Source organism: Triturus cristatus, chromosome 1_2, assembly GCF_964204655.1.
Source record: "Triturus cristatus chromosome 1_2, aTriCri1.1, whole genome shotgun sequence".
NCBI lineage: Eukaryota > Metazoa > Chordata > Amphibia > Caudata > Salamandridae > Triturus > Triturus cristatus.
In genome coordinates, this window is record NC_140580.1 from 986000280 (window position 1) to 986022769 (window position 22490).

General features: G+C 45.4%; 1 protein-coding gene across 5 annotated transcripts in view; it reads right to left on the reverse strand.

Moving 5' to 3' along the window:
• Window positions 1–22490, reverse strand: part of TRAF2 (TNF receptor associated factor 2) — a 407403-nt gene that overhangs the window by 204951 nt on the left and 179962 nt on the right. For all 5 annotated transcript variants that reach the window (XM_085610939.1, XM_085610956.1, XM_085610929.1 and 2 more), the window contains one exon: window positions 20812–21024. In XM_085610939.1, the coding sequence (XP_085467065.1) occupies window positions 20812–21024 (213 nt within the window). The remainder of the gene's footprint in view (window positions 1–20811; window positions 21025–22490) is intronic.

Genomic DNA, 22490 nt, shown 5'->3' on the forward strand with positions numbered 1-22490 from the left:
CTGTGTATAGTCATAATCTATGAATAATCCCCGCCCATGTGCGGGGACCCCGGAGCAATCAAAAATATCTCTTAAGCTGTCCCGCATTTGCAAACCTGCAAAGACACTTAAGAGACAGACAAAATAATACAGCCTAATCACCACAAGGCTGCACTGGCCAGCACTTCCTCTGAAGTGAACACAAAAGCCAAAATAAAGTTGAAATGTCATTTTTATTCACATTTGACATGTTCCTTTATTATCACACACTCCCTTCACCAAAATCCCTTTAAACAATAGAGAGGAAGGGGTGGACAGACAAGCCCTATAGGCTGTCATTATGTGTCTGCTAAAGGGATACCGTGCCTTTAAGAAACTCTCCAGAGACCCCCGGTATCCCAGGATGCACAGCCAACACAAGTTACTTTCAGTTCTTTTTGAAGGTGTATAACAACAGGCCTGATACCGTCAGGTTACTCCACCGGGGAGGAGGGAGGGTCGGTTATGACTATAACAGAGATACCCCTACTACAGAACTGGAGTTACAGGTAAGAAACTACTCCTTCTGTAGTAGGGGATCTCTGTGTATAGTCATAATCTATGAATAGAATGGCAAGCCTATCCCAACCAACAAGAAGCGGTGGAGTAAGACCAACCACCAACAAATCACTGTGCAAACAAATTCCTTAGCGAAGCCTGTCCAACCTGCGCATCTGCCCTAGCATCAGAGTCCAGGCAGTAATGCTTTGTAAACGTATGGACTGACTTCCAGGTGGCAGCCTTACAAATGTCAGCAATGGGAACATTCCTAAGCAAAGCGGTGGTAGCCGCCTTTCCTCTAGTCGAATGTGCTGTAGGCTTACCCCCTAATGTTTTATTAGCTTTTTGGTAACAAAGCTGAATACAGGAAACAATACATCTGGAAATGGACTGCTTTGAGGTAGCTAAACCAGTTCTTACCGAACCATAATTAACAAACAGTTGATCCGACCTGCGGATATCTTTTGTCTTATCCAGGTAGAATTTCAACACCCTACGCACATCAAGTGAATGCAGAGACCTCTCCGCCGGAGAGGAAGGATGCTGAAAAAACGTAGGCAAAGTTATCATCTGATTCACATGGAAATCTGATATCACCTTAGGCAAAAATTTAGGATGGGTACGCATCACTACTTTAGAAGCATGGAAAACAGTATACGGCTCTTGGCAACACAGAGCCTGAATCTCACTCACCCTCCTGGCCGATGTAATGGCTACAAGGAAGGCCGCCTTCCAAGACAAATGCTGCAGCGAAGCCTTATGGATAGGTTCAAAAGGCTCCCTCATCAATCTAGATAACACCACATTCAATTCCCAAGGTGGAGAAGGCCTTCTAACAGGGGGAAACACCTTACGCAAACCCTCCAAAAAATCCTTAATCACAGGGATTTGAAAAAATGAGGTTTGAGAAGGGCCCTTCCTATACGCAGTCAGAGCTGCGAGATGAACCTTAATAGATTGGAAATTAAGCCCAGACTGAGCTAACTGCAGCAGATAAGGCAAAATAACGTCTTCTTTACAGGATGTAGGGTCAAAGTCCTTCGCCTTGCACCATAAGCAGAATCTCTTCCACTTATAGGCGTAGGAGGTCCTCGTAGACGGTCTCTTAGCCTCTTTTAAGATCTCCATACAGTCCTGAGGCAAGTTCAAGTGTCCATACTGCACTAGCTCAGGAGCCATGCTGCCAAACTCAAGGACGAGAGATTGGGGTGAACCATCTGCCCTCCGAACTTCGTGAGGAGGTCCGGCCGGCACGGCAGGCGCCGGTGTGGCAGAACAGACCGGTGAAGAAGGTCGGTGAACCACCATTGTCTCGGCCACTCCGGAGCAATCAGGATCATTCTGGCTCTGGATTGCGACAGCTTGATCAGCACCGCCGGAATCAGGGAAATGGGTGGAAAGGCGTAGAGAAAGCTGTTGGACCAGCTGATCCATAGTGCATTCCCCAGCGTCCCTGGCTGGTAGTACCTGGACGCGAAGTCGCGGCATTTGCTGTTTTCTGCCGTGGCGAACAGATCTATATCCGGAGTGCCCCATTCTGCGAAGACGTCTCTTAGCACGTCGTCGTTTAGCACCCACTCGTGGTTCTCTTGAACGAGTCTGCTGAGCGCGTCTGCTTGGGCATTCTGCACTCCCGGCAGGTGGGTCGCCGTGATCGTCAGATTCCTGGCCACCAGCCAGTTCCAGATCGCCTGTGCCTCCCGAGACAGGGTGCGTGACCGGGAGCCCCCCTGCTTGTTGAGGTAATACATGGTCGTAGTATTGTCCGTCTGAACCAGCAGGGAGGACGTCCTGAAGGAGGGATGGAACGCCTTCAAGGCCAAGTGTACTGCTCTGAGTTCCAAAAAGTTGATATGGTAGGTCGTCTCCATCTGCGACCATATCCCCTGAATCTGAAGAGGGCCCGAATGCGCTCCCCAGCCCTGGAGAGACGCATCGGTCACTATGGTCTGGGCCGGAATGTCCTTGTGAAAAGGGGTCCCCTTGCAGACATTCTCTGGGGAACACCACCATTTCAGAGACTGCCGAGCGTGCTGAGACAACTGGATCTTGTCCTCCCAACGCCCCCTCCTCTGGTCCCATTGATCCTCCAGACATTCCTGCAGGGGCCTCATATGCAGACGTGCATTGGGGGTGAGGAAGATGCAAGAAGCCATCGACCCCAGTAATGAAGACACCGTCCTCACCGTAGGAGAGCGGGCTGAGATGAGATGCAGAGCCTTCCCACGGATCGATAAGCGTCTCTCCTCCGAAGGACACACGCTTGCGGTCAAGGTATTGACTGAAGCCCCCAAGTACTGGAGACACTGCACAGGGATCGGCACTGACTTCGTCATGTTGATGTGCAGCCCCAGACGGTGAAGCAAAGCCGCCGTCCTGTTGAAATGGCACTGGGCTTCCTGATAAGTGGACGCTTTGATCAACCAGTCGTCCAGGTAAGGGTACACAAACACCTTGGTCTTCCGCAGGTGTGCCGCGACCACTGCCATGCACTTGGAGAACGTCCGTGGCGCAGACTTCAGGCCAAACGGGAGTACGGAATACTGGTAATGGTTGTTGCCTACCAGAAACCTCAGGAATTTGCGATGCTTCGGTGCGATCGGCACATGAAAGTAAGCGTCCTGCAGATCTATGGCGCACAGCCAGTCTCCTCGATGCAACTGAGGGTAAATCTGATGCAGGGACAACATACGGAACTTTTCTCGGCGGATCCACCTGTTTGCTTGACGCAGATCCAGAATAGGCCTGAACTCGTTCTTGTCTTTTTTTCTTACGAGAAAGAACCGTGAGTAGAGACCTTTTCCTTTTTGCCTCAAAGGAACAGCTTCTATCGCCTTCTTTTTTAATAGAACGTCCGCCTCCCGCTGGAGCTCCCGCACCATGTAAAGGGAGCGCACTGGTGGAATCTGTGGAGGCGAACTGGTGAAACGAAGACAGTAGCCATTGCAAACAATATTCAGCACCCACTTGTCCTGTGTTATTGTCCTCCACTCTGCCAGGTAGTGTTGAATACTTCCCCCCACCGGAGCGGGTAACGGATGAGGGGGAAGTAACTTTTCAGGGCTTCGACCCGGACGGGCCCTTGTTCCCCGCCGAGGACTGATGCTGGCCTCTGCCCCTCTGGCGCTTCTGAAAGGGCTGCCTCTGGTACTGCTGCTGTTGCTGGGGCTGTTGCTGGGGGCCCGACTGACGCCCTTGGCCCCTCTGCTTGGTGTAGCGCCTGCCCGAGGAACGGAAGGACCTCCTCTGCTCCTTAGGCCGCTCCAGCCCCACCGCCTTCAGAGTCTCCGCCTCAGCCTTCATGCGGGCCATCTCGTCATCCGCATGCGACCCGAATAACGTCGTGCCAGAGAATGGTAGATTGGCGATCTTCTGCTGCGCTTCCGGCTTGAGCGGAGTCAGCCGCAGCCAGGAATGCCTCCTCATATGTATGCCGTGGCAGTACCCATGGGCCGCCAACAACGACACGTCCCCCGCCGCACTGATGATCTGATTGGAGACCATCATGCCCTCGTTCAGCACCTCTTGAAAATCCTCCCTCTTGTCTCTGGGCAGGGAGGCCGCGAACTGTTGCAGGGAGTCCCAAAGAGACCTGTCATAGCGCCCCAACAGAGCGGAGGCGCTAGCGGCCTTCATTGTAGTAGCCGACGTGGAGCACATCCTCCTCCCCAAGGAGTCCATTTTGCGACTCTCCTTATCCGGGGGAGCCGTGGAGGAAGGCGTCGTAGAATGTTGCTTACGAGCCGCCGCCACGATAACAGAATCCGGTGGGGGGTCCACTCTGAGGAACGCCGGATCCGAGTCAGGGGCCCTGTACTTCTTTGACAGTCTCGAGGGCGCCGGCTTCACCACAGCCGGCGTTAAGAACACCTCCATCGCAGGTTCCTCCAGTCCTGGGACCAGCGGGAGGAGGGGGCGCGACAGATGTACTTTATGCAAAGTCTCAAAAATCACAGACGTAGTGGGAATAGGGGTAGTCACTGATATCCCCAACTTCGCAGCCCCTCTCAGCAACACCTCCTGGAACGTGGCAATGTCATCCACTGGAGAGACGCGGGAAGGAGGCGTCTCTGACAGCGAGGGCGAATACTTGCCAGCCCCCGGAGAGTACGTGCCCCTCGACCCTCTGGAACGGGACCGATACCTCCGTCGACCATGTCCAGAGCGAGTGGAGGATCTGCGCCTACTCCGCGATCGCCTGCGAGGGCGAGAGCGAGATCTCTGCCGGTGAGGGACCCTCGGGGGAGGAGGCGGTGGCTGCGGTGGTGAGGCAGGCAGCTGAGGCACGGGCAGAGGCAGCGGAGGAGGCGGAGGAGGAGGAAGAGGAGGCGGAGGAAGAGGAGGAGGCTGAGGAGGAGGAGGCAGTGCAGGCACCGGTGGAGGCGCCGGTGGAAGGTCGGGCACCGGAGGCAAAGGAGGCCGCTGGGTACGCAGCGGGGTCAGATGGTCTGAAGCCCCATCACTTCTAGCCGGAGAGCCCCCATCATCATTGTCCGGGCTCGCGGCCACTCTCCTCTTCTTGGCGGGCCTGTCCCGCGGGGAAGCCACCGAAGGCGAACGTCCGCGCCTTCCCGATCCTCGACTGGAGATCGTAATCACCGAGGACGTATTCCCCGATGTCTGGGACGTCGAACTGTACCTTGACCTCGAACGGCGTCTCTTCGCCCTAGACGACGAGTGCCGCCCCGCAGTCGATCGTCCTCTCGACGTCGAACCAAGTCTCCTCGACGCCGACCCATGCCTCCTCGGAGTCGAGCCCCGCCTTGATCGCCGTCGCCGGGGTGTCTGCCGCGACGTCGACTGTCTCCTCGACGCCGACTTCTGGCGTCTCGACGTCGACCGCCGGTGCCTCGGCGTCGACTGCTGCGATCTTGACGTCGATCGTTGGTATCTCGACGTCGACCGTTGATGTCTCGACGTCGATCGTTGGTATCTCGACGTCGATCGTTGATGTCTCGACGTCGATCGTTGGTGTCTCGACGTCGACCTGCGTCTCGGCGTCGACCGCCTCCGCCTCGACGGCGGGCGCCGGAATCTCGGCGTCGACTCCGTCAGCGTCGAGCCGTGGGTAGACGGCGGCGAGTGCAGTCCATGGGGCTCGGTACGACGTCGATGTGTTGTCGACGTCGACCGTGACACCTGCGACGGCGACCCGGTCCCGGGTCTCGCCGGCCCCTCCCTCGACGTCGAACGCCGAGGCTGCCGCGACCCAGAGCCCTGGATCGACGGCGAACATACCGGTGCCTTCTCTCTCGCCGTCGACGTCGTCGCCTTCGACGTCGAACGCGACCTACCAGCCGGTAGGTGTCGTTTCTTCTCCTTTTTCTGCCCGGAGGTCCCTCCAGGGGCTGAAGCATGGGCGGAGGAGGGGGAATGGGACCCCCCATGCCCTGAAGTCTCACCGGTCCTCTGCTTCTCCTGTCCCTGAAGGCGAGTCTTCTCCCGGTCCCTCAGGGTCCTTTTCGAAAAGGTGCTGCAGATGTCACAGGCAGCTGGGACATGTGAGGGCGACAAGCAGAGGATACACACCTCATGTGGGTCCGTCTTAGCCTTCTTCCTCCCACACTCAGGGCATTTATCGAATAAAGCCATGCTGAGAGTGGGCCAAAACTGCTCCAGATTGCAGGCAGTAGTAGACAAAGGCTTTAGACGTCGAATGAAACCACTTTTAATCCAAAAAATCCGATTTTAATCAAATAAACCACCCAAAAGGGTAGAGCTCAAGCTCCAGGGTCCTGCTAGCAGGAGCCGGAAAAAAGAACTGAAAGTAACTTGTGTTGGCTGTGCATCCTGGGATACCGGGGGTCTCTGGAGAGTTTCTTAAAGGCACGGTATCCCTTTAGCAGACACATAATGACAGCCTATAGGGCTTGTCTGTCCACCCCTTCCTCTCTATTGTTTAAAGGGATTTTGGTGAAGGGAGTGTGTGATAATAAAGGAACATGTCAAATGTGAATAAAAATGACATTTCAACTTTATTTTGGCTTTTGTGTTCACTTCAGAGGAAGTGCTGGCCAGTGCAGCCTTGTGGTGATTAGGCTGTATTATTTTGTCTGTCTCTTAAGTGTCTTTGCAGGTTTGCAAATGCGGGACAGCTTAAGAGATATTTTTGATTGCTCCGGGGTCCCCGCACATGGGCGGGGATTATTCATAGATTATGACTATACACAGAGATCCCCTACTACAGAACTTGGATTGTAAAGGGCCTATCTTGCGATTACCGTACCACTATAGGACAGGTGCCAAATGCCCAGAGGTTCTGGGTTTCAGAATCTCCTGGCTCAATCTGAAGCCACAAAATGACTTCGGCCTGGAGACAAAGAGTAGTACCGATTTCCAGCCAGAATGCATTAGCTAATGAGCGTTGTCGCAGAAACTTCAACGTGCAAATCCTTTGACTCTGCATGTTGAAGATCCTCCCTACTGCCAGAAGATGCCGTGCGCCATCTCAGGATGTAGTTGCTGTTCGTGGTCTGCCAGATGGTGTCTGCTGAGCTCATCCGCTCTACCATCCGAGGACCCTGCCAGGTGGTACGCGATCAGGAAGTTGCCTTGATGATCAAACCAACTTCAGAGGCAAAGAGCCTCCTGGCGTAGGGCCCCGGACCCCACTTTGTGCGGTTTGTTTTAATACCACAAAGAGGTTGTGTTGTCTGTGAGAACCTGCAGCACCCTCCATTCAATCAATGTAGGAAGGCCTTCAAGGCAAAGCGAATGGCTCATAACTCCAGCAGATTGATATGGAGTTATGCTTCTATCAGAGATAAGAGTTGAGTGAAGTTCATCTCCCCCAGATGACCTCCCCTACCTAGCAGTGATGCAAAGGTCACCACCACACATCCGCCACCAGTCTGTGTGGAGATGGTGCAGGGGTCTGCCTCTCTGCCTCTGGTGCACATTTTGTGCAGCCTACTTGAAATCTGAATGATATCCAATAGGTTTCCTAGTGATGGGCTCCCTGGAACCTCAGATTCCATGGCAGAGCCAGCATATGATACCCAGTGACAAGGAATTTGCAGGAAGCAAAAAAGACAAAGAAGCCTCAGAGCTACTTTTTACCAAGATCTAGGACCGAAGCTGAAATATCAGGATCATAATTCAGATTTTTTGGGTTGGTTGCAACTGACCTCTGAAGATAGGCAGCAACCACCGCCATCACTGACATGATCACCCCAAGGGTACTGGTCAGGCCAAAGAGGAGCATAGCAAATTGAAAATTCTCCTGGCCTACACTGAACCACAGGTAATATCTGTGGGACTACAGGACGGGTAAATGGAAAAACATGTGCTACAGTGCCACGGACACCACCCAGTTACCCTTGTCCACGACAAACACGATCTGGGGCAGCATGAGCATTTTGAATTTGTCCTTCCACAGAAATGGATTCAGAAGTTAGAGGTCTAAAATGGGCTGCAGACCCCCATCTTTTTTCTGCACATGGAAGTAGCAACTCTCCATTTCCGAGTCTCGAAATCTTTCAATAGCTCGCACCTCCCGTCTCAGAATGGACAGGTATTCATCTGGTTTCGCTCTCATATGGTGGGACGATTTGGTGGAGCAAACAGGGTAGGGCAAAGCCATGCGTAAAGATTCGAAGAATCCATCTATCAAGCGTGATGGGTCACCACTCTCTTTGAGACAAAGCGATGGATCTTGCCTCCCACAGGGCGGCTGTGCACCACAATTGACAAGCTAAAGAGGCTTGTTGGCTGTTGGTGTAAAGGATGGGGAATCAGGGGACTAGTGCCCTTGTTGACTTGCAGGTTGCCTACCAAATCTACGTCCCAATACCTTGAAAAGACTGGGGTGATTGCAGCAATGGCTGGGGAGACTGACGTCGTCTATATACCAGTCTCCTACCACAGCTTCAGAATTTCCTAAACTAGTGAGGAACGTGTTTGGCGGGGGTCTAAAGACACAGGGAGCGTGCATTGGCTCTACATTCTTTGAAATGTTGCAAGGCATAATCAGCTTTCTCGACGAACAGGCGCAAAACATCAAAAAGCCTATACATGACAGGGGCTTGTATTTCTTCACAAAATCCTGAAGAGAGCACCCACACATGAATGCGACAGATTGGTGCTAACCATCTTTTTAAGCCAATCAGCAGCATCAAAGAATTCATATATTTGGCCACATCTTGACTATCCTGAATTGTTTGAACCAGTGAGACACTAAGGTCTTTTGGGGCCATCACCAAGATGTTGTTTGCCATGTCCTAGAGGATATGCTTATACCGGTCCAGTATGCAGACTGCGTTGACCCATCTCAGTGCTTAGCTAGCTGAGAACATTTGTTTTCCAAACACCTCAAACCTCTTAAGTCTCTCTATAAAACAAAGTATTGGGGAATTCATTGGGGTTCACCTTGCTGGCTGAAGCCCGAACAACCAGACTCTTTGAAGTAGGATGCTAGTGACAAAATCAGGATCACAAGGTACCGGTCTGTGATATCTGGTCCCGTGCCTTTTTACTTGTAGGAAAAAACAAGGTTTTGACAAGATATCCATTGTTTCAGTTAGGGCCCTTACTGAAACGGAGCAAGGGCTCAGATGTGGCTGCCCCAGGCTGTAGGTTTCCCATAAGGATATCAGTCTTAGTCTCAATAGAGAGGAATGCTATGGGTCCAAGCACTCAACTGCTTGTTGGACTACTACTGCAAATGAAGCACTCTCTTGAGTTGGTTAAAAGTATCAAGCCCACTGGTGTCATGTAAGACCATGTAATAATTGTCATCATCCCACTGAAGGGATTGATCATCCACATCCATCACCTCTGGGTGGTGGTAAGCTTTAGTCCGAATCAGAGCCAAAAAGAGAGGAGTCGCTAATGGCCTATCCATCCTGGTAGATGCAGAGTTAGGAAATAGACCGCAAAGGTCGTGGAGCTGGAATGTAAGTTTGTACCGGAGTCAGTACAGGGCTCATAGCAGGTCACACCGTGATCAGTTGGGGAATCGGCTCCACAACAGGAGATATGGAGGAAGACCGACTAACATTGTCATGCTCTTGTGCCCTTTATTTGGATAGTAAGTAGTTGGATGGGGTGGAGTCCATTTTGCTTTCCTGTGCTTGCATCTTGTCTTCGATTTTGGCATACGGATGTCTTTGACTGAGATGTTGACCTCTTGCAGGAACAAACGGAGTAGTGGGAGCTGTCCACATCCCTGAACTTGGATAAGTAGCGGGACTTACGCAAGTCCTACAACAACTTCTTGTATTCTGTAATGTACAGCTTGGGCTCACGGTCCTAGATTGCCCTTGGTTGCATAGGGGCACAAATGTCGGATGACTTTGGGGCATGTTCTCAGCCCAAGCACCAGAGACACACCTTGTGCAGGTCCAAGAATGATATAGGTTTTCTACAGTCGCATCATAGTTTGAAAACTGTATTCTTAGGAGGGGACATTGTTCCCTAGTACATTGGATTTAATTCGATTTGCAAGTATCATCAGAAGCCCTAGAAAACTGGGAGCAGCGCTCCAGCTCAATTATGGAAGATGCCGAGAGAAAGTAATGGATATCAGCGAGCAGGGATGGTGCATATCTGCGGCTCCGCTCTGTCACGTCCATGATGATACAGTGTCAACGTGGAGACACACGGTAAAATGCAGTGGCAAGCGTGAGCATTGCTAGAGAAACATTTTCCAGGTCCAGCTTGGTGCCTGGAGAGTATTCGAAGGTGGAATCTGCAGTTAGAAGTATCCCTCAGACATAAATGTTTTTATTTTTTTATTAAATCAATGTGGTTGCCCTCTTTATAGCAACATTTGGGTATGAATTCTAATGTTGGATTATTTTATGCTAGAAATTAGCAAAAGAGAATACACTCCACTTCCTCTATGAGAGTTCACCACTTTCTTAAGCTTTTCTTTGTCTTGGAGCACCCTGAAGAGCTCATGTGAGTAGGGTTTTTATGGATGAAGAGCATTCTTTAATCTTGGAACTCATTAAAACAAAAAAGGAATTCCCCAATTGTATCAGACGTTCTTGCCATTACAGACAAATCAAAACTCCTATCGCCCCACCCCAAAGCAGCATCTCCATTGGTCAAAACCGATGATACTAGTTTGTTTTATGTGAGGTTCCCATCAGTGAAGATGTCCGAAGGACATGTCTGTCTCTTTTGTGATACAGTATCTGATAGAAAAATGCCTGATTGTGAATTTGCTGCTGAGTTAGTGGTGTCAAAAAACAGTGTACCAAATGGAAGCTTGTTTTGAAAAACAAAAAAGTAATGGCCCTAATATATTGGGCTTTGTCTCCCAGCATGAGGAAGTCATTACTGTTTTTTACTGATTGGAATGCCATTCTTTCCCTGGTGGTCTGCACAGGAAAGATGACATCCAAATGTACTCCCGCAAAAGGGCTGATGGCCTGTCTTCAGTAACCAACGGCCCAAAATACAATGGACTGTTGGTCAACGGTTCTACAGGCAAAGCCAGGTGAGTCGCTGCTGGCAGAAACCAGATGGTTCACCTAACCCTATTTAGAGTGGGCTGCTCAAGAGTTTGGGGGACAGGTTACTCTGCCAAGTGTGGAGTGGAGTAGCCTGTCTGACAAACTCTAAATAAGGCCCTTTGTTCTTCTGGCTGTATTGTTCCACACCCCTAGAGCAATATGTTTAAAGCTGAATATTATTAGTGATTGTTCAATTATAATTCCACCACAGCACCAACACACAAGTATATTTTACAACAAGAATAGACATTTTTTTAATTACTAACTTATATATGCTCTTTTGAACCATGTATGTCCCCCAGTGAATAATTAAAAATGACAATTTTGTAATCCCCCATCTGGTAACAATATTGTATAAACTGTGCAGGGTAACCCTTGAAGCAGGGCTCTTTGCTCACTGAATAGGTGGCACTCGCCCTCTCAACTACAACCTGCAGTGCGTGGAATTTGTGGTCAAGCTAGTCAGCAAATGAGGAGTCAACAAATTGACTGTGGCCAGGCTAGGACTGCAATAGAGTTGCCCAAAAAGTTAGCTCCTGATGCAAGTTCCTGGAGTTACCAGAGTAAATTAAGAATCAGTTTACGGACTCGCACCCATGAGAGTGAGTTGCTCATTCCTCTTGATGCAATGAACCTGCAACACTGCGCACAGAAATACAGACTGTCTTGATTCCATGGCACCATGTGAGCCTTCCAATTCCAGACAAGAAGCTAAGCTTAACTTGTCATTGTGACAGAATCTGCAACGTAAAATAGTGCTTAGCCCTTAAGTAGCATTTCAAAACTTTCCCTGAACCATGACACGTGATTGTGGCTAAAAAATAAAATTAAACAGGCACTGGGGAAAACAGGCTTGCTACAAGTTTTAATATATTATATACAAGCAATTTATTTTGGGAACAATTCCATAAAAACAAACACAATAAAAATGTTAAAAAATCATAACATTACATTTCAAATTGTCTAAACAAAATATTTTCTACATTTTTTTTAAAGAAATCACGGCTTTCATATTTTCAAAACAGACTATAGTTTATTTAATGGCCCCACACAGGAAGTTCCATAGCAATTGGAAAATCCCAGCTGATCGCACACTACCATTTTGATGTCAACACAGTCAACCAGCAAAGATAGAGCCATTACGGCAGACTCAAAATGATTTATGAGAGAGAAGCTGATAAAGTTGGGTAAAGGAAATGTTATTCACCTGTAATCCTAGTTCTCTTCCAGGGCAACCATCATCAAAGTCATAAGCACTGAATGGTCCGTCGTCCCCTCCAAATGCAGCACTTTTAAAAATTATACATATATGTATAACACACTTTGTACCATAGTGCCTTACATATATGATAGCAGCCTAAAGAAAGGCTAAACATTTCCAGATTCCAATGAGTTTCCATTAGAAAAAGAAGTCAACTACATAGAAATACATAACTAATAAAAAGTGACCATAAAAAATCTTTCACAAACTTTTTTAAAAAGAAAGGGAATGAGAGATATTTTTAGCCAATAGGTTGCTGTGCAAAGTATGCTAGGGAAAACAACTGGCACTGTGCCTTTAAAGAATCTCACAGTACACCCTGTATCCCATCATGCCTCACAGGTGACAGTTAGGTCAAGTCATTTTTTAGGCTCCTGGAGACAGAATACTGGGGCACTGGGCACTGCCTTTTTGGTTTAAAATCTTTGGGATCTTTCCAAAACCCTTTCCTTAATCGGTCATTCAACACTGTTCAGCACTGAGTGTACCTAGATATTTATCTGACAGAATTGTTTGTATTTTCTTGTCACAAATGCCTTCACTTTTTGTGAAGTGCCTTTCCTGTGGAAAAAGAAGGCCAAAGCAGATCCTCACTGTCTATATTGTTTGCCTTCCGGAAAAACACCATCCTGAGACATATACTTACTGTCAGATGTTTTCCAGGAGAACTCTCAAGGACAAAGAAAGAATCAAGCTGCAGGGCCTCCAAGAAAGAAGGCCAGATACAGCAGATGGTTCATCAAAACGCCTTCAGATAGTTCAGGCTTCTTCCAAAGTGCCCTTCTCTCATCCAAGGACTCTCAGAGAGAGGAGTTTCCATATTAATAGGGAGACATGTAGGTTTTAATCTCGAAGGGACGTGCATAGACCCCAGAGGTAGATGGCCAGTTGCATACGGTAAATTAAACAATGTTAATGTTATCCTTGCCACAATCTATGCACCAATTTTGGACGACCCTCAAGCTATTCTACAGGTTAAGCAGGCATTAACCGGTCTTTCTGGGCCAATAATTTGGGGGGGCGATTTTAATCTATTACAAAACCCCCGATTGGATTCTTCCAAGAAAGACCGCCGACAGAATAAACCCCAAGTTGCCTTAGCTGTCCAAAGTTGTAAAATTGACCTAGATGTTACTGACCATTGGCGTAACTTAAATCCTACCAAGTGCGAGTATACATGCCACTCAGCAAAATATAATTCTGCGTCAAGGCTAGATTTTTTTCTATCATCCCATGACCTAGAATTATATAACTACGCCTATCTACCCAACGCTTTTTCAGACCATGCAGCTCTTTGCATGGAGGTCAATTTGGGGAATTATGAAGCAAGACCTACAAGTAGATGGTTTTTTAATAAACTTAACCTTCTTGACCAACAATAGTGCACGGATATTAATGAAAAGATAGAGCAATTTTTTATACAGAATAGAGGTACAGCCCCATTAAATATAATCTGGGATGCATTTAAAGCCACTTTACGTGGACTAATTACATCTAAAGAAATTCCCAAGCTCAAGGCAAGAAGGGAGGAGAAAACCAAACTCCAAACTGAACTCTCGCAGGCAACCCAAGAGCACTACAGGGTCAGATCTATGATCTCTGGACACAAACTCCACGAGGCGAAGTGCAGGATGAAGGACCTTTATTATGATTTAGGTGAGATAAATAGTAATTCACAAGCACAAAAGATTTATGAGGAGAGTGAATACACAGGAAAGCTGCTGGCCTGGCAATCTAAAGAAAAGCAGGTGCGTAATAGAATAGATCAGCTAATAGATCCCATCACTAAAATACGAGTTTAGACCACCATTTCAATCGGTGATTTGTTTTTAAAACACTATGAGGGGATATATCAAGCGACTGAGGGGGCTACACCTAACTCTATCACGGAATTTCTACAGCCACTTGAAATACCTAAAATAGATGCAGAGGGTAAGAATTAACTTACACAGGATTTTACACTATTAGAATTAGATGAAGTGATAGAGTCCTTCCCCAATGGCAAGGCCAACGGTGAGGATGGCCTTCCCATTGAATTTTTTAAAAAATTTGGGGGAACATTACGTAAGGAACTTCTGAAATTAATTAATAACTTACTTCAAGGAAGTCCCCTACCGGACTCCTTTCATACAGCGGTGGTGGTCAGTATTTTAAAAAAAGGAAAGGACAAGGAAAATATAAATTCATACAGACCGATTAGCCTTCTGAATACAGATTACAACATTTTTACAAAACTTTTAGCAAATCGATTAAATAAAATAGTAGGATCTCTGGTAGCACATGATCAGTGTGGTTTTATTGCAGGCAGGCATCTCCATTCCAACACTACATTTTTACTGGAGGCACTAGATTATTTTAAAACTAATAAGGTGAAGGCTCAAATTTGGTTTTTAGATGCGGAGAAAGCCTTCGATCTAGTGTCTTGGGATTGCCTGTTTGCAATTTTACGTAGTTTTAATTTCCCGAATGTTTTTATTTCTCTTTTATGACAATTGTATATGAATTCTAGGTCACAAATTATCGTCAATAATACTAATATTGGGTCCTGTGAGGTTACTAGAGGCACGCGACAAGGATGCCCCTTATCGCCAATTTTATTTGCATTATTTATTGAACCTCTAGCGATCGCCATCAGGAATATCAAAGCTGACACTGCCCCAATATTAGGAATGACAAACATAAAATTATATGCGGACGATATTGCCCTTTTCATAGACTCTAAACCCTCAAGTCAACTGAAGATTTTAAAAATCTTCTCTGACTTTCAAAAGCTTGGGGGTTATAAAATTAATGTAAACAAAACGGAAATTATTCTACTTAACTGCACTATAGACACTTTAGCTCCAGAATTCAGGCGGATATACAACACGGATCCAAAGAGATATCTTGGAATACTTATATCGGATAGCGCAGATGATCTCTTTTGACTTAATTTTTTACCTCTATTAAAAAAGGTGGGCTCACTTTTAGATCGTTGGAATTTACTACCCCTGTCTCTTATGGGGCGGGCATCGCTAATTCGAATGTCGGTGTTACCCCTTTTCAATTTCCTTTTTAGCGCAATTCCCTGCGCAATCCAGGCCTCTTACTTTAAAAAAATAGAAGCTTTGATCTTCTCTTTCTTATGGGCAAAAAAATCTCCCAGACTAGCACTGAGCACTTTATATTTATCATCTACACAAGGAGAGCTGTCCCTCCCAATTATCAAAGAATATTATTTCGCGTCTTTTGCACATTATAGCCACAGGTTTTTTTTCTTAGATTCTCATGAGACAGATAATTTTTTTATGAAAAGGATGTTGTTGGAATTGAAAATCCATGATCCGGTCAGAACCACGAAAGATCCAAAAAAAGTACGATATAAATCCCTCCAGTGGATTTTCAAGGTGAAAACTCAGTTTTTTTAAATTTTATGACTTACCCATTTTAAGTAATAAGACGAATTTAATAAATTTTAGCTTGGGAGATGCTTGCTGTATGGACAAAAATATATTAACTCTTTGGAAGGAAAATGGTTTTGAGAAAATTGAAGACTTCCTGCTGGGAAATAGGTGGAAATCTTGGGATGTAATTCATAGCAAGTTAATCCACTCGCACTTAACGCTGAACTGGTCCTTTATTAGGATAAATCCAAAACTCAGAGAACTCAATATAGGAAATGTATTCAATAAAGAAAATATTTCCACTATCCTTAATAATAAAATACAAAAGAAAATGAGTATCTGGATTAAAATATTAAAAGAAAGTAAGGACCAGGACCTCTACAGCAAGATTACTGAAAGATGGGAAAAGAGGGAAGATATTACAATTAATCAACAGGTATGGGACAAAATAAATAAATTCAATAAAACCATCTTTCGAGGAGTAAATTTTAAGCGTATGCAATTTTACAACAAATGGTTAATATATAGAACCCCGTCCTTTTTACATAATATCTTCCCTCAAGTAGCCGACAAATGCTTCCGATGTGATGAAAAAGGCACTTGGAAACACATTGTCTGGGAGTGTCCAAAAATCCAGGTTTTATGGAAGGAAATAGAAAAATATCTTTCAATCGTTCTCAAAACTAATATTGTATTTGATGATCTAATTCCCCTCCTAGGTTGCTCTCCTATCCACACCCAACATGATGAGTCCCTTTTTATAGCTTCTTTAATAGCTAAATCCCTCATATTACAGTCCTTGAAAACAGATCTTGTTCCATCCTTCCAGGCATGGAAGACAAAACTACTCCGAATCCAGGGTAGGGAAAGAAAATATGCTCTTAGATCAGGGGCTCTCAAAAAATATGATAAATATTGGAGTGTGTTTGATCTTTAAATTTGTCCTGCTATTACTTAACCAGATTTATACTTTTGCGAGAACATCTATTTGTCTACTAGTCTATTACGATTGTCTTGACTCCGCACGCTGCACTTTATAACTCAGCTCTGGAATATTAACTGAGAAGACGCTCATTGTATTTAAATGCTACGTACTGTTTTTATTCTAACAAAATCTTTTGAATATCAATGACAGTCGATTGATCGTTTGCTTTTACACAACCCTGCACTTTACAATTTAAATGTTAAAATGACAATTTGCATGAATGTTTTTAGTACTCTCTTTCTCGTACTGTATTAATTGGATTTCAACTGTATCCTGTTTTCTATATTGTATTGTTATATTTGAACTCTCAATAAAATAAAAAAAAAAAAAAAAGGACTCTCAGAGGTCGATCCAGAGAGAGACATCATTAAAGGAAGAGGAGACGCTCCTGTTCAACATGGAGAACCATAATGTCAAGGATGGAACTACTACCGGTGTGTTCGCCTTGGCAGCAAACCCATCCAAAGACACACTCCCCAAATGAAAACACAGAGAGAGACATCTGTTAGATGAAGTATAACTAACATCCAAATAGGGTTCCTCTACATACGATGTTTAGTTTTGGTAGTTTCCTTTACTTAGATTGGATCTGAGGGCAATGTCACAACGAACAAGAAAGATAATTTCCCAGAATATGAGCTAGCCAACACACGTTTGACCTTGGTGACATTGGCTGGTTTTGAGTCAGCAGATGGCTAACCCAATAGACAACAGAGTTTCTCTATATGACTAGTCTTAGGGAGAGTAGCTGCTCTATCCCTTCCCAAAAGACCACACAGGAAATCTAGCTACATGTCCCCAACGAATGAGTACAAAGTCAAACCCAGCAAATACATGGCCACCTTCAATTGACTTTACCTCAGTTTAGAAGGGTGACCTGAGCAAGGAACAGCAGATATTTATGCACATGTTTTCCGTTACACAAAAGGCCACTAGGTGTTCAAACCCTCATGCTTAAGCCCCTTACAAAGTATAGGCTGTTGTCAAGAATTCCTGTCATGCGAGGGGAGGAAAACGGTAACCAGCGTAAACGGACTACATCTCCCAGGATGCTTAGCGGTTGAGAGGTTATGTAAACAGGAGAGCTGTTACATAACTCAAGGAAAACACGCCCTTATGTAAACAGGAGAGCTGTTACATAACTCAAGGGAAAACACGCCCTTATGTAAACAGGAGAGCTGTTACATAACTCAAGGGAAAACACGCCCTTATGTAAACAGGAGAGCTGTTACATAACTCAAGGGAAACACGCCCTTATGTAAACAGGAGAGCTGTTACATAACTCAAGGAAAACACGCCCTATAAAGGGAGGAACCGGGAGGTACAAGGCTGTCGGATATTGTGTTTACACCGACGTACCTGTTTAGTGAAGAGCAGTGTTCCGGAGTGGTGCTCCAGTAAGGCAAGAACGGAGGTAGGTCGAGTCGTTACTCCCTGGGCCGTGTCTTGCCCCATCGTCACCTGTGAAGGACCCGGAAGCTCTACCGGATAACCATTGAGCTTCGCTTTTTGACTCGGCTGAGTCAAAGCGCAGTGGCGCTTTTGCTGGTTGGAGTCGTAACTCCCAGCCCGACCAGAGATACAGGGACTGCCAGCTGTAACGCACACCAGGAGGTGTTTGCCGCGTTACAGACTCGGAAGTCCACAGGATCGATCGAGCGGCTGCTCTCGGTTCAGTCTTCTTTGCTTGTGATTGGGGTATCGGTGACGCATCACCAGGAGGTGACTCCGCGTCCCGGTGCAGTCTGAGGAAGAGGTTGAGCGGCTGCTCCCTTCAGGTAGAGACCCCGGCTGGGTGTTTCCCTGACTCCTCGATTCTCCCCAACACTCTTCGTGCCCCTCACAGCCTACCGATTGGCATTGTCGGCCATTTCATTTCTGCCCTCTGTTGGCATACGCCGGGATCGGCGTATATGCAGAGGACGGTTAGGACCATCCGTGCTGTGGGCTGGTAACGTACTTAGCCTGGAGGATTCCAGTGACTATAACCTTTGTTTATTCCTTGTACTGTTTTTGCCTTCATTAAAATAACTAAACCTTCACAAGTGGTTGCGTTCTCATTATCGTGTCTGTTAAACGATCCTGAGACGTTCAGGACGTTACAGCTGTTGATTTTGCAGACTATATTGACACAAACAGACGAAACAGCACAGCCTTGAAGTCACAGAGACTGGCTGACAGGCATTCTGGGAATTTTAGAATGTGATTATTCAAACAGGAGCTAGAAGAAATTGGGTCTTCAAATAATCAAATGAAAGCAGCTGTAGGACACCACAAACTTGGATTCACCGTCAGGATGTTGCGGTCTCTGAAAAATGGCTTGAAACCAACTAACAGATTTAATATAATGTTTATGGTGTGTGTGCGTTAATAACCGAATCAGCTACATAAAAAAAAAGGGGGTTGGTATCCCCTCCAAATTGGGATATCCTCTTGGAGGCATTGGAGTTTTACCGCTAATCTGTTGATAAACAAAAAGAGAATTAGGGCTAGGGAATATCTCTGCCTCACACCTTTGCCAATCGCAACTGTTTCTGTAACACAATATTACTCTGATAGCGGTTTGTATAAGGAGTACTTAATAGTTTCTACCAGTTTAAGCGGAATGTTTAGATTTCTCATGACCTGGAAGACCTTTCCAACAGCCATCTCATAATAAAGTACTCTTCAAATCTAAGAATACTCAATATATTGGAAGCTTTTTAAAATGTATACCTATCCTGTCACTTGTAAAGCTACACCCGATACTAATGTCGAAATAATTGTACATGCAAAAGCTGTACTATTTGCTTTTGTGTTATAATGGGTTGTTTTTACAATACCAGAGAAAACAATGAAGATCATTAAAATAAAAAATCAGCATTAGGACATTAAACCTACATTTTTGTAAACAGTGCCCAGCCCTTTAGAAAGCCTGCATGGGTGGTTTTCTGTATATTGATCCTAGTGAGTCTTGCAATCTGTTCAAGATAAGTTTGGGAACATGCCTTTACTGTGTACAGGAGGCAAATAAAGTGGTATTGCTTAAGTCACAACTTGAGTTCCTCTTCATGCATTACATTGCCACAAGGGTGTATTCTGCTCAGTGAGGGGCTCCTGGCTCGTTGGTGGGACATCTACGCACTCATCCATTGTGGCTATTCATAAAACTGCAAAGCTCAATTCGCCCGGGGGCAAAAGGAGGTGCAGATGGCAGGGCAGACAGGGGTGGGGTTTCACGCACTGTCTGTGGGTGCCACTGGTTAAGAATTGCAAGAGGAACTAGCTTTTCTTTACCTTTGCATCAATGTAAAAGCAATATGCTTAATGTTAAAGTGCACAAAACACTAGTATTCTCTGTTTTTGCTATCACGGGTCTAACAAACAGCTAAAGCTGCCATAGGACAGACCTAAAAATGGTTACCCACTTGTGAGACATGTCATTTCTCTTTAATCACGGAACCTGTAAGAATTCACAATCTTACATCTGTGCATAACCACCTTCTCAAAAGACTAAGAATGTTTCCTGTCAGGCTATATGCAACATGTCCTTCACCTAAGGCACCAACCAGTCATCTGCACTAGGAAACCACTTAATGCAATCAATTCAGCCACCATTATTTTATGAGTGATGAGTCTTGCAACTCTCCGTATTACACCATTTTCCACCTATCCTTCAAAGGGATCACACATCTAGACGTTGCACTAGCAATCTTTTAATTAGCATTTCATCCATGATGCTTGCATTTCTAAGGTAGTCTCTGAGGCACATGCCTTTTAAATTGTAAAATCTAAGTAATACGAATAAATAACATTTAAATATATAAAACAGTACTGCATGGGTTTCAAGCACACCACTGATTTGAAGTGCACAAACAATAATGCCTAACACGATGAAAGGAGCAGGATAGGCTAAATGCAGACAACACTACAAACCCAGTGCTAACTAATGACCAAGACAAAATGCACAGACGGGAATACTCATCTATGTACATAGCTAATACCTAGTTCTCTCTAAAAACATCACAATGAGGTTAATGAAGAAGTGCTACACAAATCACAATGGAGGGTAGAGTAACAGATGACTACAGACAACTTACTAGTGAAGACTTAACATACAAGAAACAAATGGAGTAGTAAAGAACGTTAGCGAAAAAGGAATGGGACCCATTGAACAGCTTAGTGCAAAAAAAGACAAGGAACAGATTTTTACCCAGTAATCACCTTATAATTCTCTTGAGGCAGTACGAACAGTAGCGATGCCCACACTGGGCTTGGTAAGGTCTCCGCAGTATATTCCGACAATCTGAGCAGATATACTTTCCTTCCAACGTGGTTCCCAAGATCTCTCTTGCAAAGCCAGGCTTATTTGAATTCAGTGAGCCAGGTGGCGAAGGATTCACTGCTGCCATGTGAACCAAAGAAGCTCCGGGATTTCTGAAAAAAGAAAATGATAAATAAAGATATTTTCACTTGCATCATACTCAGATACAAGGTGGCGCATTTGCCAAAGACAATTATGAGTCACCTATTTAGATTAAGAAAATGTCTATGTTCTGTAGACACAATATTTTTAGTGGTTAATGCACAAATCCAGGGTTAAACCCCAATTTCGGCATGGAAAATGCGCTGCAAATGCTGCGCATTTGGCAACTGCAAATCTGTAACAATTTCATGGTATTGAAATAGTTTATTAAAACATTTATCAATTGACGAATTGTCTGATAAAGCATAAAGTGCACCGAAAAATGGTTTTATAGGGCTTCACAATCAAGGTAAAGACTGCTCAAACATCGCGTTTAAACTTGTTTCAGCACGCAAAAGTAAGAGTTTTGATAACTTAACGAAAATATCCGCACAGGAACGAAAGAGTCAAAGATTTGCATTGAATAGAGGCACGAGGCAGGGTTACCCGTTCTTCAAATTGCTGTCTGTGCTTGCCGCTGATCCAATGGCATGCTGGCTGTGGGAAGTGCTCAGAATTTGGGTGATTCATTTGGGTAATAACATACATATAGTGTCATTATAAGCGGATGATGATCTGGTGTATTTCAGGCAGCCAAAGTATTCAGCGCCTATCTTACTTCATGCCTTAAATGGGTTTGGAGAGGTCTCGAGTCTTTATAATCTCTAAATTTAAATTGTTTCCATTGGGGCAGGTTAAAGATGAACCAGACCAATGTCTCCCTGAGGTGGGACTGACTTGGGTGACTGATAGCTTGCGATATTTTGGCATCAACATCACACATGATGAAGTAGCCGGTTATAAGCTGAATATCGACAGGGTGGTGGATAGACTCTGAACATTTATTAAATTCTGGAACACCCTTAGATTGTCCTAGATGAGGAAAGGAGCCTTGACAAAAAAGAAATCCTATTCTACTGCCTTTATGTCTTACAAGGCGCTATATTTGAAATCCATAAAAAGACCTTTGCTAAATTTGATAAATTATTGGTGGAATTATTTTGTACGTGCAAGGGGAGTAGGGTCAAATTCACCATATTGAAGTGGGAATGGGAACTGGGGAGGTGTGGAGATTCCTGATATGGAGCTTTATTACATGGCTGCTCACTTGCAACATGCAGGGAACTGGCTGGATTACGGTGACAATTGAGAAAAAACACTGCTTAAGGGTTTGCATATAAGCATCCCACTGAATATTCTTCTAATCAGGGGTAGGGGGAGACCACACACCATACTGTTTATAGTGGGACAAGTGTGCATGCTCCTTACGTGCATATCTGGGCCTTCCATTCCTTTGCACAAATTGTTCAATCAATGTCCATAGATAAATGGAAGAAAGGCAGCTGGGACACATTGACAGATCTCTATCAGAATGGTAGATTCTTCTATAGAGGATGTACATAAGAACTATAGAATTGTGGCTGGACAATTTTTACAA